At 37.0% G+C, this 18,154-nt stretch overlaps 1 protein-coding gene across 1 annotated transcript in view; it reads right to left on the bottom strand.

Moving 5' to 3' along the window:
- Positions 1 to 2,163: 2,163 nt before the first annotated feature.
- The window catches only part of ALG5 (ALG5 dolichyl-phosphate beta-glucosyltransferase), a 40,011-nt gene continuing 24,020 nt past the window's right edge, over positions 2,164 to 18,154 (bottom strand). The window contains exons 7-10 of the mRNA XM_080799730.1: positions 17,341 to 17,400; positions 10,987 to 11,138; positions 5,187 to 5,272; positions 2,164 to 3,048 (exon numbers count right to left, since the gene is read on the bottom strand). Coding sequence (XP_080655856.1) covers positions 2,933 to 3,048; positions 5,187 to 5,272; positions 10,987 to 11,138; positions 17,341 to 17,400 — 414 coding nt within the window. The 3' untranslated portion in view covers positions 2,164 to 2,932. The remainder of the gene's footprint in view (positions 3,049 to 5,186; positions 5,273 to 10,986; positions 11,139 to 17,340; positions 17,401 to 18,154) is intronic.

Below are 18,154 nucleotides of genomic sequence, written 5' to 3'. Positions count from 1 at the left end.
CAATTATTGGCTACTTGTGGGATCTTGGGCCCAGTCTATTTATTAATTTCTAAAATGTGGGTAATCAATCCTATAAGATAGATTTGTTTGACCAGACTAAGCTAATACATGTAAAAAGTAGTCGGTATTTTCACTTTTGCTATGGCTGCTTGTTATTTTGTTAGCAGGCTCTGTGATGTCAACAAAAACTACATTTTCTCTTACAGAGTGCCTCAGAGTCTACATTATGCTGTTAACCTAGGTGAATATGGGCTTAGAAAGGTAAATTGGCATCAAGGATATCAGAACCCTTTCTTAACAATGTTCATGAATGAACTACATAAGAGTATTGATGCTTCCCTCTCAAAATTTCTATGTGCTTTAAACATGCATTTTTATCACTAGCTTGCAAAGAGAAACACAAGCATACCTCAGCTATATCATGGGTTTGGTTCCAAACCACTGCAATAAAGCAAATATTGCAATAAGATGAGTCAAATGAATTTTTTTGTTTCCCATTGTAATAGTTATGTTTACCTTATTCTGTAGTCTGTTAAGTGTGTAACAGCATTATATCTAAAAAAAAATACACACCTTAATTAAAAATTATTTCATTGTTAAGAAATGGTAACCATCATCTGAGCTTTCAGTGAGTAATAATCCCTGATTACAGATCACCGTAACAAATAATGACAAATTTTGAAATATTATAATTACCAAAATGTGACAGGCATGGATTGAACAAATGCTGTTGAAAAAATGGCACTGAGACTTGCTCAACACAGGGTGACCAAAGCTTTCATTTGTAAAAAAATAAGGAATGCCTATAAATTATTTTATTTTTATTATAGTTTCATGAAAGATCTTATTTTTGGTTTAGGTTTGTACTTTAAACTCTTTTAAATGCTCATATCATTCTTCTCCTACTGGCTTTCTATAATTTCTACTTGTATAAGGCTTGCTTTGTTCTCTTCATTTAGGGAGTTTAATGCTCTTAAAATCTGGTAGTAAATGGAGTTTGTTTATTCACTTAATCAGCAGTTAGTGTCTACTATAGGCTGAGCACTGTGCTGGGGATACTAAGAACTGGTTTCTGTTTTCAAGGAACTTAATGTCTCCTGCAGATGTGATCATAGCACTGTTGTTGAAACTTCTGGGGAGGAGACATTTTTCAGCTTATTTACTTTTTTACTTAAGTCTTGTCTTTATTTGTTTACTTATTTATTTATTTATTTTTAATAAAGATTTCATTTATTTATTTGACAGATCACAAGTAGGCAGAGAGGCAGGCAGAGAGAGGAAGGAAAGCAGGCTCCCTGCTGAGCAGAAAGCCCGATGTGGGGCTGGATGCCAGGAGCCTGGGATCATGACCTGAGCTGAAGGCAGTGGCTTAACCCACTGAGCCACCCAGGCACCCCTATTTTAAAGATTTTGTTTGTTTGAGAGAGAATGAATGAGAGAGAGAGCACAAGCTGTGGGAGAGACAGAGGGAGAGAGCCTGATGCGGGGCTCAATCCCAGGACCCTGGGATTATGACCTAAGCCAAAGGCAGATACTTAATCGACTGAGCCACCCGGGCGCCCCTAAGTCTTGTCTTTAAAATGTTTTATTTAGTATACTTCTGAAACTTTCTACTCCGATATTTCCAATTTTCAGTTTCAGAAACTGAAGTAACATAATCATTAGAGTGTAGGCTTTGGACCCAGACTACAGGAGCTAGAATCATGACTCCACTGTTTCTTAGCTATGTGACCTTGGTAAGTAACCACTTTATGCCTGTTTCCTCTTCCATTATCAAAGTGAGTGAAGGGATGGACGCCTGGGTGGCTTAGTCGGTTAAGTGCCTGCCTTCGGCTCCAGTCATGATCCCAGGGTCCTGGGATCAAGTCTCACACTGGGCTCCTTGCTTGGCAGGGAGCCTCCTTCTCCCTCTGCCTGCTGCTTCCCCTTCCTGTGCTTTCTCTCTCTCACTCTGACAAAAAATAATAAAATCTTTAACAAAAAATAAAAGTGAATCATTATATACCAAGTGCTTAGAACAGTAGCAGGCATACAGTAAACATTCAATAAATGCTAGATATTATTATTAGTTTCTCTGAAACATCAGAAAGTCTAATTCTGAATTTAGGGGTAAATTACAATTGCTATTCATTAATCTTTGTAGTAACTCAAAAACACACGCTTCTGATATTAAGTGTAAATATTTATTAATATTACAAAACTTTCTTTCACTTAAGTAAGCTGTACACCAAGTGTGGGGCTCAAACTCACAACCCCAAGATCAAGAATCACATGCTCTACTAATTGAACCAGTGAGGCACCTCCAAAACTTTTTCTTAATAAAGAATTTCCAGTTTCTAATAATATGAACTCAAGAGCAAGGCATTGCCCAGAGGTAAGAGAATAAGTGCATCTGTCAGTAAAACTGGGAAGGAGAGAAATAAGACTATGTAAGGAAGTGGATGCTTTTGTGACAAAACCTGTATTCTTTCCTTAACGTGTAATTTCCTAGAATTGAAGAAGTTGAAATATGGATTTGATACTGATAAATTCATATATATTTAAACATATGCTAATTTGATTTTTAAACCTCTGAGCACAGATACATGATTGTGGTTTATATTTACTTAAGTTCATGAGAATTATGCAGGTACTTCAGAGTAGGAATAATTGATTCTCTTTTCTGTTTAAAAGTTGCATTTCTCAGAATTATAATGATAATTGTTCTGAATAAACAAAATTTCCAAAGCAAAAGAAAATCTGACTTCGTCACAAATACCTTTAATTTTTTTGGTCCAAAAGGGGTATAAGCATTTTTAGTTATGGCAGTTAATTCTTTAAAATTACCAAAAGGCAGACAATGGCATACGTTTATTCCAGGTTTATTTAAAATTTTAATTTCAAATGAAATGTGTTGACACTGATACATAAGAATACAAAGATGGGAAATAACCTAATTCATCTTCTTGGTTTGTTCAAGCCTCCAGGCACCAGTTAAATATCGAAGTCGTATAAAAAGTAGGTCCTTGCCCATTTGTAGCCAGCTCCAAAATGGAACTAATTTAGAACCTATGATTTAAAAATAATTAAAAATGTATTAACTTAAGTAAACTCTGGAGAAAATATATCAGTTTAAAATTATATTTTAGAAGTGCATCTACATGACATTTGTGACCTTCTAGTCACCTTATTTTTAAAATTATGTATGCATATATGCATGTATTTATGTATATATATATATTTACTTCCATTGGTACATTTCAAAATGATTTTTTAGGACAAATTTTCATGTTTTACATGCTACTTTTCAGTCTCATGTACTGCAGAGAAGCAGGTACATTTCCACATATAATATAAATTAATAATCTGGGAAATCCAAGATAAAACCCCAGTTTTTATTCTAATTCTACCAAAGACTCTCAATCAGCTAAAACAAATACCATCTTAGCTAGGACATCTTCTTGGCCAGTGGTTGCCAAATGGCAGAGTGCCACGTCCAGCTGACTAAGGAGATCTGCCTCCTGGAGCATGTTTTAAAAGCTTGCATGCCTTGATTTTACCCCATGTAACTATTTTTTATATTAAGTCAAGAGGATACACTGCAGGTCACGGTAACTGGGGTGCTAGATGGTAATGAGTCATGGCCATTATCAAAATACTAATCACTGACAATTTTCTAGATTTAAGCCCAAATACTCTATCTTCTTCCTTTCCTTACCCCCCCAACTTTACTGAGATATAATTGACAAATAAAACTGAAATATATTTAAAGGGCAGAATGCATGTATTTGAGATATATATACATGTATATATTTATATATACATACTGTAAAATGATTACCATTGTCAAGTTAATTAACACATCTACCTAATTTTATTTGAATCATTTACAAAAGAATTAAACATCTTCAAAGCTGAATTTAGTGGTTTCTCTAATAACAACAAAAACAAAACATCTTGGAAGTTAAAAGAAATTGGAAAGGATCTAAATTGTGGAGATTTCAGATGGCTCTATTATAGGGACTGAGGGTATACGGCCAAGGATTCTGGGAATGACTAACATGGAACTACTTATTGAATGACCGTTAATGAAAAGTAATACACAACTATCTCTGAAATGCACATGAACAAATATTGTAAATATGAAACACATTTTTTACTTTTTCCCACTTCAACTTCCCACAGAGTCTATGCTGAGCATAGATCAACATAGATCAACATAGTAGATCCTTAAAAATCTGAGCAATCCTTTACTGGCTTTTTAATCCCCTTTGATCCAGGTTGCTACTATGGAAGAGTAGTTAAATTTTTTAAGTTAACTTTGATTTAGCAAGACTCCAAGAGGTCTGAATTTGTTCTACACTATATAGTTTGAATGATCTGCAGACCTTCTCCTGTTCCTAAACATCCATGGTTACAGAACAATAATGGCATATTACAACAATGACTTTCTACAGGGGCCGTGCCCAGCAAGGAAGGGGTCACTATGAAAGTCTCCAGGTGATTGTTAACTGCTTCCACACTGTGAATTAACTCTGGAGCATTCTAAGGTAAGCGAAGGAGAAAACTAGAATATATTTTAAGCTCTACAAACTGTAAGCAGTCTAACCTTTTTCAAACAGGAATTATTAAGAATTATGATAGATTTCTCATTATGAGAGATCTTAGAGATTTTCACATTTTTTTGGATATATGTACAGATACCAGTTAAAGAATGGCTCTGAATGGGCTGTGGACATTTTGAGTAAAAACAACTATAATTCCTTATCTAGCTCTGCATGGTGGCTTGTAGGTACTCAGTATCGACTGAGTAATGAAATAAGATAATATTAAATAAAAGGGGATGCAAACAAAATTTATCTCAAAGACTTCTCAACCTTGCTTCTAGCCTCAATTGCCATGATCCTGTCTGCTGTAGTTTTACTGAATTTTCTGGGCTGGCTAGTAGGCCTACAGAAGACCCCAGGAAGAGACTGCAGGGAGAGAGAAGGCAGTAAGCCATCTGGAGGGTGGAGGGGATTAGGAGGAGAACTTTCTATGGAACTGCCCCTCTCAGGTCAGCTGAGTAGGCCCTGTGGAGGGCAGCCAGCTAACTTTACTGCACAACTGTATATGTGCTGCCGAAGCGAGCACTTTACTGCACAACTGTATTGTCGCCTACCCCCACCCCCACTTAAGATCAGCGGTAACATCAACAACATACTCACCTTCAATTTCAGTCCAGTTGACAGCAATTTCTGCTATTGGAATTTTAAAGAACTGTGCTATGTAAAGTAATTCTACATCAAATGCCCTGAAACAGAAAATATATTGATTTTTATTTTTAAAAAGACAAAGAGAGTGTAATTAAATCTCTACCTTGGCATGTTTTACAGAAGTTTATAAGGCAGATATATAGCTTATAGAGTAAAACTGAAAGTTGGATTCATAGGTCATATAAAAGGTTAAGTAGTTCAGGAGCTTCAAGGTAAATAATTTAGTGTGGTCACTGTATAACATTTAAATGAGAAATATGGTGTCTCTATCATAACTCAGAAACTCCTACAGATAAAATTGGCCTGTTGGGCTCTAAGAGAAAATTTAATCATGCAAATTTTCAAGATTGATGGTTTTCAATCCCAGGCTTAACTAGCTCAAGGTACAGAATTGATAGCATTTCAACTGATTCAGAGAGCTAATAAAACAAAAGTCTGAGGATCTCTTGGAGAAAATGTTGTCAGCCACTTTAGAGTTGCTTGATTATATTCCTGTACCACCAAAGGATCAAGGTTTATTTATTTGTCTGTTTATTTTTAAAAGATTTTTATTTATTTATTTATTTGAGAGGGGGAGAGAGAACATAGAGGGAGAGGTAGAAGCAGACTCCCCTGCTGAGCAGGGAGCTAATGTGGGACTCGACCCAGGACTCCACAATCATGACCTGAGCCAAAAGCAGATGCTTAACCAACTGAGCCACCCGGGCGCCCCAAGGTTTCTTTTTGAAACACAGGGTTGCCTAGGGACTTGCCTTTTCCTTTTCCTTTCCCCATGCCATTCTGGGCAAGATAGTACTGCCAGCCATTACAGTGAAAAGACACTTTAGATTAGTCTGAAACGCTCTTTGGTTTAAGGACATGCATACATGGGAATTACATATATTGTCTCCTTTTAACTTACATTGTTAAAATCATCTCTAGTCTGAATTCCCAGTTCATCCTTCCTTCTCCCTATGAAAGGCTCTGAAAGCGCCTCCTCAGTTACCTCTTGGTTTAGATGAAATCTGCTTACCCTAGAGTTTCTGAATCCTGACTTAGAAGTTTTCCTGGATTCTGCTTACAGATTCTCTGAAACCAGTTTCTTCTTCTCACTGGCAGTGAGCTCAGGAACAAGCACCACTGCCTGTGAAACCTTCTTCATGCTCTTGTAACCGAAAGTGCTGGAGGCCTTTACTGTTTGGCTTTCATCTTGTTCTGTTAAGCAAGCCCTTGCCCCGACTTTCTAGACTGCATGGAACACACTTCAGACTTCCAGGGATTGGTTTTAAAATATTAGCACAAACAAGAAAATACCTAAAACCCACTTCTGTTTGTTTTCCTGATCCCAGACAACTTGAATTTTGGAGCTTTGTCTTCTTGGCCACAAAACTACTACTGTCCATTCTGTGACTAGTTTAATCCCAAGTATTTGGATAATTCAATATGAAAACTATTTTTTTTAAAAAACACTTAATGCTTTTTCTTATCCTAATAAAATATTTACTTAAGATGATAAAACCATCTACAAAAGCGTTCTTTGTGTTAAGAAGACTGTGTAAAACTTCTGTTAACTAGCCTGGGACACTCAAGGAAAGGAAGAAATTATTTGAATATTAAGCCTGGTTAACCCTTAATTCTCTCCTTTACCACAACACCAAAAAAATACCTAAAATGCTGAATTAGTTCCAATGATATTCAATAATCTGAACAAGATTATTAATTGTTCTAAGGATATCAGCATATAGTGACTTATCAAAGACATAAAACAATGTAAGAATGATGAGTAGAAAGGAGTGGAGAAAAAAGCACTGATTAACTGAATTTATATTAAAAAATTGAAAGGGCTAGTCATCTTCTACTATTATTTTTACTCTATCCGTCTCTTCTTTTACCAATTTAAGACATGAAGATGTTTACTTAAAAAAAAAGTATAGTTAAAAAAAAAAGTATAGTTCACATCACCATATTATAAGAGACCAATCTGTTACCAAAGAAAACATAACTAAAATACCAAGTATTTCTAGATAGAGCCTTATGCTATTGTACAGAAACAGTATAAGGGTTAGTCTCCAACTCAGATGTCTTCATGTGTTTTTACAGATGTAGGGAGGGCAGAGCCACTGTTTTCTTTTGTTACTCAGTTCCTGGTATAGCTGTGAGCTCACAGATATTTTCAAGAAGAACAAAGAGCGTGTCGATAGTCTGTTAAACACAGCAGGCACACACATACTCTACTGCTCCCTCCTGAAATCCCACCAAAATTAAAACAACGATCATGGAATAAACACATAAGAACAAAGAAGAGATGAAAGTAAAAAAAAAAAAAATATCAGAAACTTGGAAAGTAGCTGGCAAACTGGTAAGTAGGAAACGCAGACTGTGACAACAGGAGAAGCCTAGAACGGACGAATGGCTACCGCAGAGCCCCCAAAGGCTCAGGCATCATTGGCCTCGCTGCAGATGATGTCTGTAAGTGGCGGTTGTGGCGGGGGTGGAGGGCTTCAAAAGGGAGGACTCACAGAAAATCTCTAGGAGATTCTCTTTTCCTCAAGTTCGTTCTGTGAATGCTGGCAGCCAGGCTTCTATTTCCCAGGCAGGAAATCAAGAAACAAGAAACGTGAAAACAACCAGCCCAAAAGATAGTGACAGCTGGGAGTTTCCCACACCGAGTGGCTCTGTTACTTAGTCTGTAGTGACATCAACCAGTTGATCAGAGTTCTCTGCCCGCGCACACAGCTTCTGATGAGCTTTTCAGGACCCTACTAGACAATGTGAGGACAGAGATTCCACATCTGTTTTACAGGTGGGAAGAGAAAAAGGGTACAGGTTTGCAGATCTGGAGCAGCTACCGCATGCTCAACAAGATGCATGAAAAAGAGCCACATTAAGTCCTGGAAATGATGGTCTTTCAAAACACTGGAGAAAAAGCTTCCAAAAGGAGATGGGAACAACATGCATAGATGAACTGAGATTCAGATTACTGTCAGAACTGGACCTCTCCACAGAAACACTGGGTGCCAAGGACAATAAAGCAATGCTTTCACAATCCTGAGGAAAAACGATTTCCAACCTAGAATGCTTTCTCTAGCTATTAGGCAAATGTGAGGGGAGACTAAAGGCAGGATCACATGCAGGGTCTCAAGGTTTCTTTTTCTTATGTTTAGGAAGTTTAACAGGATGTGCTCTACTGCAATTGCGGTGTGAAACAAGGAAAAGGAAGAACAGGAACTGTGCAGAGGCCACAGAACAGCTAGACAGGTGAGAGCCGACAGGATGTTTCCAAGAAAAAGGTGAAACTGATGCGTGATCTGCTGCGAGGGACCATATGGACATACTTCCTACTGCACATGGAATGTGAGCCTAAGTGACAGGTCCATAGTAAAGAGGCTGACAGAAACTCCAGATGTTTATTATCTTTAGGAAAACAGAAAGTACTACAAGACAGGTAATATAATCATATCACACACTTTGGCTCAAATACAGATTATCTTTACACAGCTATACCAATCAGTAGTGATCTAACCACAAATTATGTAGAAACTGCATTAGGAAGATACGTGTGGAGGGTGTACGGGGGTTTAAGAGAACTACATACATATCTGTTGATTTATTTTGGAAAGTAATATCTAAAACTGAAAAATGGAGACAGGGCTCTGCAAACCCATTATTTTGAATAGGAAAGCAAATACCACAAAGAAACAGCAGAGTTGAAAGTGATATAGTTAGGGAGTAGGAACTGGAGACAGAGGGAGATGGGGCAAGGGAGAATGATTTTTTAGTATAAGCCTTATGGAATGGACTTTAAGTTATTAACATGCATAACATTGATTTAAGAAAGAAGTATTCCTCAGAAGAAAGTACACTGCAAGGAATCCATTTTATTATTATCCATTAAAAGATTTTATTTATTTATTTAAATATAGTTTTTTTTTTTAAGATTTTTATTTATTTATTTGACAGACAGATCACAAGCAGGTAGAGAGAGAAGGAGGGGAAGCAGGCTCCCTGCCGAGCAGAGAGCCCGATGCAGGGCTCAATCCTAGGACCCTGAGATCATGACCTGAGCTGAAGGCAGAGGCTTTAACCCACTGAGCCACCCAGGCGCCCCAAGATTTTATTTATTTATGAGAGAGAGAGAGAGCATGCCTGGTGAGGAGGAGAGGCAGAGGCAGAGAGAATCTCAAGCAGACTCCCTGCTGAGCAGGGAGCCTGACATGGGGCTCAGTCCCAGGACCCTGAGATCATGACCTGAGCTGAAGAGGGCAGATGCTTAACTGACTGAGCCACCAAGGTGCCCCACAGGTCTGTAATTTTGAATCAGAGATGCCTGCCCAGTCTATTATTTTTCTTTTAAAGATTTTATTTATTTGTTTTTGAGAGAGAGAGCACGAGTGGTGGGGAGGGACAGAGGGAGAAGCACACTCCCCACTGAGCAGGGAGCCTCATGCGGGGCTGGATCTCAGGACTCCAGGATCATGACCTGAGCTGAAGGCAGACACTTAATCGACTGAGCCACCCAGGCACCTGCCTGCCCAGCCTTATAACTATACCTTGATGATCTGTTTTGGAGAGTGAGTGTTGGTTGTCCTAAGGAAGAACTGAAGAAGAAGTTGAGAAAGGAAGGGTCCCCATGGGGAGACAGATTATTCTGTACCTCTTAAGGCTACAAGAAGGCACTGAGAAGACACTGAGGATTTTAAGCAAAAGAGATGGATTTGATCACTTTTAAATTTGAAAAGACTCCTTGGGCTACAGCAAAGGCAATAATGGCATCCTGCATGGTGGTAGAGAAGATGAAGAGAAGCGAAGGGGCATAAAAGCTAAAATCAACAGGCCGGGGCCATGGACTGGATATATGGAGGGGCTGTGGGGAATGTCCGAGCAGACTGCAAGGTGTCAAGCTCCTGTGTTTCTGTGTCATTCACTAAGCAGGCGGAGAGCTGAGGCGAGGTCTGGGATAATGACAAGCCGGATGACCAGGATATGTCAAGAAAGAGCATTCAGAAGTACAGAACACTGCTGATGGGTTAATTAAGACACCAAGTGGTCATATCAAACTTGACCACTGGATTTCATGACAGGAGGTCCCTAGATGCTGAGATGGAGGGATGGGGAAAATCCATACTGAGGTGGGGTGAGGCATTCGTGGGAAGAGAGAAAACAGAAGGCACAGAGCACTCTTTCAAGAAAAGGCTGGCTGTGAAAGAGGGATGGAGCTGAGGGGTGGTGTCAATGGAGAGGGTTGTTTTTTTTTAATAGCAAGAGAAATTTAAGCTTGTTTTAGAAACATGGGAAAGATGCGGTTGACAGGAAAAGATAAGACAAATAAGCAAACAGGATGACGTTCTTAAGAAGGCAGAAGGGGATGCAGAGGTTGAAAGACTGGTTGGTCACAGGCAGGAGAGGGAATTACTACTGAAAAGGAAAGAAGGAAAAGAAAAAGGAGGGGGTCTCTTCCATTCTGGTACTTCTGAGCTTTCTTTCTGTTCAAAGGAAAATACAGAAGCCTAAAGAAACAGGATGTTTTCAGGACTTTTGATTTGTACTGTCCACAACTAAGGTGAATAAATTAACTTTATGCCGTATGTTTAGTATGAGATTTTGAAAATAAGATCCAACTCAGTAAAAGAATAAAGATATGGATTAATTTTACACATACGAGTGTCAGTTCTGTTTAAAGCTCAGTGTTCGTTCTCAGAATACAGGGTTGCTTCTCATGATGTGGAGGAGCTGCTGTGTGAGACATGCCCTGTACATCTGGTCAGGAACTTACCATCGTTCAATGTGTAGAGACGAAAACGTCCGTGAAGCTGCTTCTCGAGTAAATAATTTGAATCCACACTGTGTGTCTCTGATTCCTTTGACACACAGGAACCACACCAGAAAGTGGAACCCATACATGAGCAGTGTACGGAAGTAAGAACGCTGAAACAAAGAGAAAATATAAAGGACTTTTCCATTAATCTATAAAGGGCCATTGAAAACACCTGGCTGTAGACAACTGTATTTTAATATTTAATTGGCTGGGTAGATCTTACTTAAGAACACCACTGTTTCATTAGCTTCACTGGTGAAGTATATTACAGAAACTTTGAGGGTGCCTACTGCTTCGAGCAGGGTAGAGGTACCAGGGAAATGGTTACTCCTTTCTCACAGGTTCAAGAAGAATCAGACAAGAATCACAGTACCTGTGAGAGGTCAGGGCTTTAATCTACCAGGAGCATACTATAACTGTTTTGGGCTGCTGTGAGCAAGGACAGCATCTCATTCATCTATACATTTTATGCCTCTTTGCCCCAGATATGTTTCAGTTTCAAAAAGGTGACAGCTGGGGCACCTGGGTGGCTCTATCAGTTAAGCGGCTGCCTTCAACTCAGGTCATGATCTCTGGGTCCTGGGGTTGAGCCAGGGGTTGGGCTCCCTGCTCAGCGGGGAGTCTGCTTCTCCCTCTCCCTCTGCACCCCACCCCCTGGCTCATACTCACTTGCTCTCTCAAATAAATAAAATATTTTTTAAAAAGGTGACAGCTATTGGAATATCTTGGAGATATAAAACACTATGATTTAAACCTAAAGTTCTATACCTAGTTAATGAGAATTGATCAAAGAAGTATAGCAGAGTGTCACAAAAGTCACAGACTAAGAAGGAATCTGAAACAATAGTCTCTCCAATTAGGTATGACACATATCTGATAAATAGATTTTTTAAATTCTTTTTTTTCCCAAATATTTTATTTATTTATTTGCCAGAGAGAGATTACAAGTAGACAGAGAGGCAGGCAGAGAGAGAGAGGAAGGGAAGCAAGCTCCCTGCTGAGCAGAGAGCCCGATGCGGGGCTCGATCCCAGGACCCTGGGATCATGACCTGAGCTGAAGGCAGAGGCTTTAACCCACTGAGCCACCCAGGCACCCCTGATAAATAGATTTTAATGATTAAGTTTCTTAATACTTTGGATATTCAACTTATGTAGTCTTTAATCCTGAGTATTCACATTATTAGTAATTTTATTAGTAGTACATGACATAATATTCCATTATTTATTAAGTACTGCAAACTTTAAAACATAAAAATAACAGATCATTAATTATCATTGTATTCAAGACTCTTATATTTAGGATTAAAATAAAGGATCTCTTAAAATTTTCTACAGCATAATAAATCCATGGAATGATACACTATATATGCACATTGGCAACCTACTGAGAATCTATGTAGAACATTTACTATTTCAAACTATCTAATATTTCTCTTCCTCCTTTTGGTTTTTGCTTTTTAGAACTGTAATCTTAAGTATCATTCTTTATTTACTGGCTTTTTCTATCATCATCAAACAGAAACATGACTAAGTGATACCAGGACAAAGCGGAGAAAGCCATTGACCTGAGCAGATCTGTATTTGAATCCTGGCTGCATTAATAATTAGGAGGGTGACCTTGAGCAAGTTAATTCAACTCTCTCCATCCCACTTTCCTCATCTATCAAATGGGAAAGAAAATGCCCATTTCACAAAGTAATTGTAAAGATTAAATGAGATAGGGGCGCCTGGGTGGCTCAGTTGTTAAGCATCTGCCTTCCGCTCAGGTCGTGATCCCAGAGTACTTGGATCGAGCCCCACATCAGGTTCCTCACTCTGCGGGAAGCCTATTCTCTCTCTCCCACTCCCCCTGCTTGTGTTCCCTCTCGCCGTTGTCTCACTCTCAAAAAAAAATATAAATAAAATCTTAAAAAAAAAAAAGATTAAATGAGATAACAGTCAAGCCTTTAGCCAAAAGTTTGGCACAGACAGTAACAGGAACTCAATAAATGTTTTTAATAAAGGAAGATGCTTGAGAGCTCGCTTTAACCACCTGACCACAATTTCATTTGTGTATTACATAGAGCAGGTATGTGAAACAAACTTCTTTTTAAGTGTGTGTGTGTATGTATACTTGTATGTGTTTTTATTATGTTTCATGTCAAAAGGAAAAAGTCAAATAACACAGTGAAACAAAGTATCTGCAGTACATGTAATTAAAAATGATTAGCATCCATTCTTTCTACATTAGAAAGATAACATTTTAGAACTCTTTAGTAATAAAAAATAAAAAGTACAGTCATAAAGCAAATTGGACACAGTCTAAGAGCAGCTCACAGAAAAGGACACAAAAGAGCCTTTTAAACATATAAAACAATGGTCATTCTCATTAGTGACCAATAAGACCAAATTTTAACTATAGAATGATGCCATGTTATGCCAGTCAAACTGGCAAATGCTAAAAGGAATCAAAGCATTAAATCTTTTGTTAGGATATGGAGCAAAGGGAGTACTCCACTAGTGGGAATATAAATTGGTTACCACTTTGGAAGAGCAATTAGACAAAATGTTTGTAAAGTGTAAAATAAACTTTGTGAAAGGATCTAGCACTTCTCATTTATTACCTGGAATCATTAGTTATGTTCTGATGTAAATGGGTCTTACCTCTCTAAGCAGATAGGGCAGAAACCTCATCTTAAAATACTTTGGTAATCTCACAACAGCTTGCTCAGTGCCTTCCATATAAAATACTTCCAATAAATACTGGTTGACTGATTAAACCTCCAAAAGAGCATTTATGCTTAGGAAAGGAACAAATAGAAATCGAAAGATAGAAAAATTAAAAGGTAGAAAAAATAATGCCTATAAACTATTCTCCTTGAATGATTTTTAATGTGATTTAGGTGAGCTTACTGGTTACCAAATGAAAATATCCCGTGATTACTTTTGCTTGGATCTTAATAGATTTTTGTTTGTTTTAAAATAATCGTTATTTAAAAAAAAACAGAAACACATGGGGCTCACATGAAGACCTTATTTGACTTCTAACATATTTAAAGCATAACAAGGTAAACTACAAACAAGAGAATCTCCCTTTAACTTTCATAACCTTGTAAAATATCTTACAAGACTTCTAAAAATATATTATGGAACAGAGTTAGTTCAATGAAACTAACAGTCATAGAGTAACATTATAGAAACTTCTGAAGTAGACATTTAAAAATATGAAGAGAAAGACACTCACTACTTTAATATTAACAATAATTTCTCTAATGTTAATGAAATGTAAACAAGGAATTCAGGTGAAATTTAAAGCTGACTGGTACTTAAATCATCTCAAATTTAAAGAAGTCCCAAGACTGAGAAGCCAAGACTCTTCAAAGAAAATCTAAAGATATCAAATAAACACTAATGGAGTCTATTTTGAATCCTTTAAAAATGATAAATCCAAGAATGCGAAGACAATGTAAACATTCCTGTTATAACTATTATACAGTACACATGGGCATGCAGATACACTGAAGATGGTAAGGACTCTAGTGGTGCTGTGTCATGTTTGTCTTCCAAGAGAGCAGCAGACAGATGGTAGGATTAACAGAGGATATGTCTAAAAGCATTCAGGAAAGAGAGATCTGAAAACTATACAATTAAGCTATTGAAGTTGCTGTTCACTATCTTGATTAATTCTTTTGTAATCTTCTCACTGTCCACAGACTGATCACCATATGCAAGGGTTCAGACTGTGCATAGCATCTTTAGAGAAAACTGGAGTGGCTCAGGAAGGGAAGGCCATACTGCACTTTCTTGCACGTGCGGCAGGTGGAGATGAACTTGTATAAGGCAGGTAGGGTTCTACGACAATACACAGGATCTGAACTACAAGCCTACTGAGCAGCAGTGATGCTTAATATCTGCAGTAGACTACTGCAGGTTTCTCGCCAGTGATCAGTTTGTCCTTCTTTTCTACAGAGTAGCAGCTGATTCTGTGGGCTTCAAAGGCACGACATCAACAACTAGGTTTTAGAGATGGAGGAACAGATGAATGGATGACAAAATAAATGATAAATACATAGATCCTGGGATAGATCCCTTGAGGTCTGACTAAAAGCAGTACTAGATAAAAAGGAAATTTAGACAATAGCACAGTCGTATTTAAAAACTATTGCCAGGAAAAATTCAGTTTTCAACTAATGGAAGTTCTAAATGAAAAGAATTTACACCATTAAAAACAAAACCAAAAACTTGGTTCCTTTCTCCTGCCACAAACAAATACAGGTCCCAGCTATCTCTTGCCTAGAGATTATTTCACTAGCTTCCTAATTGTTACTCTCCTGCTTCCTATTTTGCTGTATCTTTTTTAGCTTCACCAAAGGGATTATCCTTCTTTTCTCCTATGTTTTTTAAAAAGGAAAAAAAATTATACATTAAAACCATTAAATTAAAACCATTAATTTAATAGTAGCATAGTCTTAAGTGTTTTTGTTTGCACAGATATTGTTACATAAGTAATTATGCTGTATTTACAATACTATATTCTTTTTTTTAATACAACCTAGTATTTTGGATATTTTCCTGCGTTATTATATAATGTCCACTATCATGTCTTATTTGCTGCATGATAGTCCATCCAGGAGAAACATCTGTAATATTATCTATTGTTGGGATTTAGTATTTTATAGTTTCTATCGTATAATTATAAAATAATGTAAACATCTTGGACATGTACTTTTCCTTTCCTTATCCTTTGTGTATCAGTAAAGTGATGAAGCTGGACTAGCTAACCACTAACCAATCTTTCAATTTTAACTTCTAGTAGTATGATATTCTTTATGGTTAACAGATTACCTTTTCCAAATACCAAAGAGAGTCCATACAGACACAGAACAGTGGATCAGATGCTGAAGATATTAATTTATTTCTTAAGGAAAATAGAATCTTGAGCATAATCCTTAAGAGGTTCTATGATGCTGCCATCAGTATATCTTGAAAAAAAATTATAATTTCTTTGTATCTTACTTCAGAATTGTTGAGGGAAAGATTCAGCCTTTTATTCCACTGGTTCTCAAACTCTGGTATGCATTAAATTGACCTGGGAAAATGTTAAAAAATGCAGATTCCTGGTCTATCCCTCTAGTCTGATTCAGTGTGTCTGGGATTGGCCCAGAAATATGCATGTTTAAAACAAAACAAAACAAAACTTCCCAGGCAATTCTGACCTTGCATTGAAAAATACTGCTTTATTCTTGATTTATTTGGGCACTCTAGTAGATGAAACATTAAGACTGTAACAGACAGGGGCACCCAGGTGGCTCAGTGGGTTGAGCCTCTGCCTTCAGCTCGGGTCATGGTCTCGGGGTCCTGGGATCGAGCCCCACATTGGCCTCTCTGCTCGGTGGGGAGCCTGCTTCTCCCTCTTTTTCTGCCTACTTGTGATCTCTCTCTCTGTCGAATAAATAAATAAAATCTTAAAAAAAAAAAAAGAATATAACAGACAATTACTGGGCTTGACACACTGGACCCAGATTTTTAAGTGAAAAAATAAAATAATTAAAAAACATTGCACAGGGCACCTGGGTGGCTCAGTGGGTTAAAGCCTCTGCCTTTGGCTCAGGTCATGATCCCAGGGTCCTGGAATCAAGTCTCGCATTGGGCTGTCTGCTCAGCAGGGAGCCTGCTTCCTCCTCTCTCTGCCTGACTCTCTGCCTACTTGTGATCTCTGTCTGTCAAATAAATAAATAAAATCTTAAAAAAAATTGCACAGAATAATTCTTTAATATATTTTCCCCTCCCAAGTTACTCCAGCTTTTCTAGCCTAATATACAAATTACAAAATGAAGAATTTAATGTCTTCATTGAAGGCAGTCACAACTTGTTAAATTTTAAGGTACAGTAATTTTCTAAGAGGAATAAAGTTAAAAAAAAAAAAAGGAAACAAAAAACTTTAAATGAAACCCAAAATACAGTACTTAAAGTGTGCCAATATAAGAAAAACTAAAGGCAAGTTGAAAGGTTCAAAATGCATCATTTAGAAGTTTGCCTTATATTAGAACTGAATGGGAACTCTTGTATCTTAAAAAAAAAAAAAAAAAAGAGCTGCTTGCATCCTGAGTCAAAGTGACGTCTACATCCTTTTTGTATACTCATTAAAAAATAGTAACACAAAAACTCGATTCCTAAATGTGCTTTCACAAATCTTCCAATATTAATAATTTTTCTTCCTTTGAAAGCATACTCATTTTTATGAGATTAAACATGAAAGCTTATTTTTTTGCTAAGGAATACGAAAAAAAGAGAAAAAAACTTGCTGCTCATGCCTGTCAGTGAAAGCCTCACCTGAGCAATTGATTCTTTTTCCAAATGAGCTCGAGATCCACATGCAATAGCCATTTGTTCCTGAGGAAAAAGCAATAAAATGATTTTTCAGTAATTAAATATCATTACTAAAATATTTATTTTCAATGAGATTATCTCATTTTTAAGATACTGATTTTTTAAAAAAGTAACATTAAATATCTTTTTTTTCTTACATTAAATATCTTTAAAGGTTTACTTAGGTGTTCAGAATATATACAGCTTCAATAAGCCTAGTTACATTTACTAAGAGGACAAAAGGGTAGATATTAGGGGCATGTATGACTTAAAAATTCTTATTTTTAAGTGATTCTTCTAATTAAAAATACTGTATTAACATAGTTAGAAGGAAAAATAGTGGTATTTGAAAAAAAGGTATCTGTAAATGCTATGATTATACATAATCGTTACATTCTGGGAAATCCCAAGATTATCAACTGAAAAACTACTACACATATTAAGGGAATTTAAGAAGATGAGTGGGCACAGATCAAGATATATATATATAATACTTTAGTCTGCATATGTACAATCAGAAAATAGAATGGAAGATGGTATTTGTAACATCAATAACAAAGCAAACTCTGGAAATAAACTTTACAAAAAATGTGGCAATACCCAACTAAAGAACACATATACAAGCTACCAAAGGAAATAAAAGAACCCAACACATAGAAAGGCATACCATGATCATGGATGAGCAGATGTGATAACAGTATCAAAAATCAATCCTCCTTAAAATTAATCTTTATTTTTTTAAATTAATCTTTAAATTTAAGGTCATACCAGTAGAAAT

This window comes from Martes martes (assembly GCF_963455335.1).
Source record: "Martes martes genome assembly, chromosome: 3".
Taxonomy (NCBI): Eukaryota; Metazoa; Chordata; class Mammalia; order Carnivora; family Mustelidae; genus Martes; species Martes martes.
Note: the sequence above shows the minus strand (reverse complement) of the source record. Positions and strands in the feature narration are given on the sequence as shown.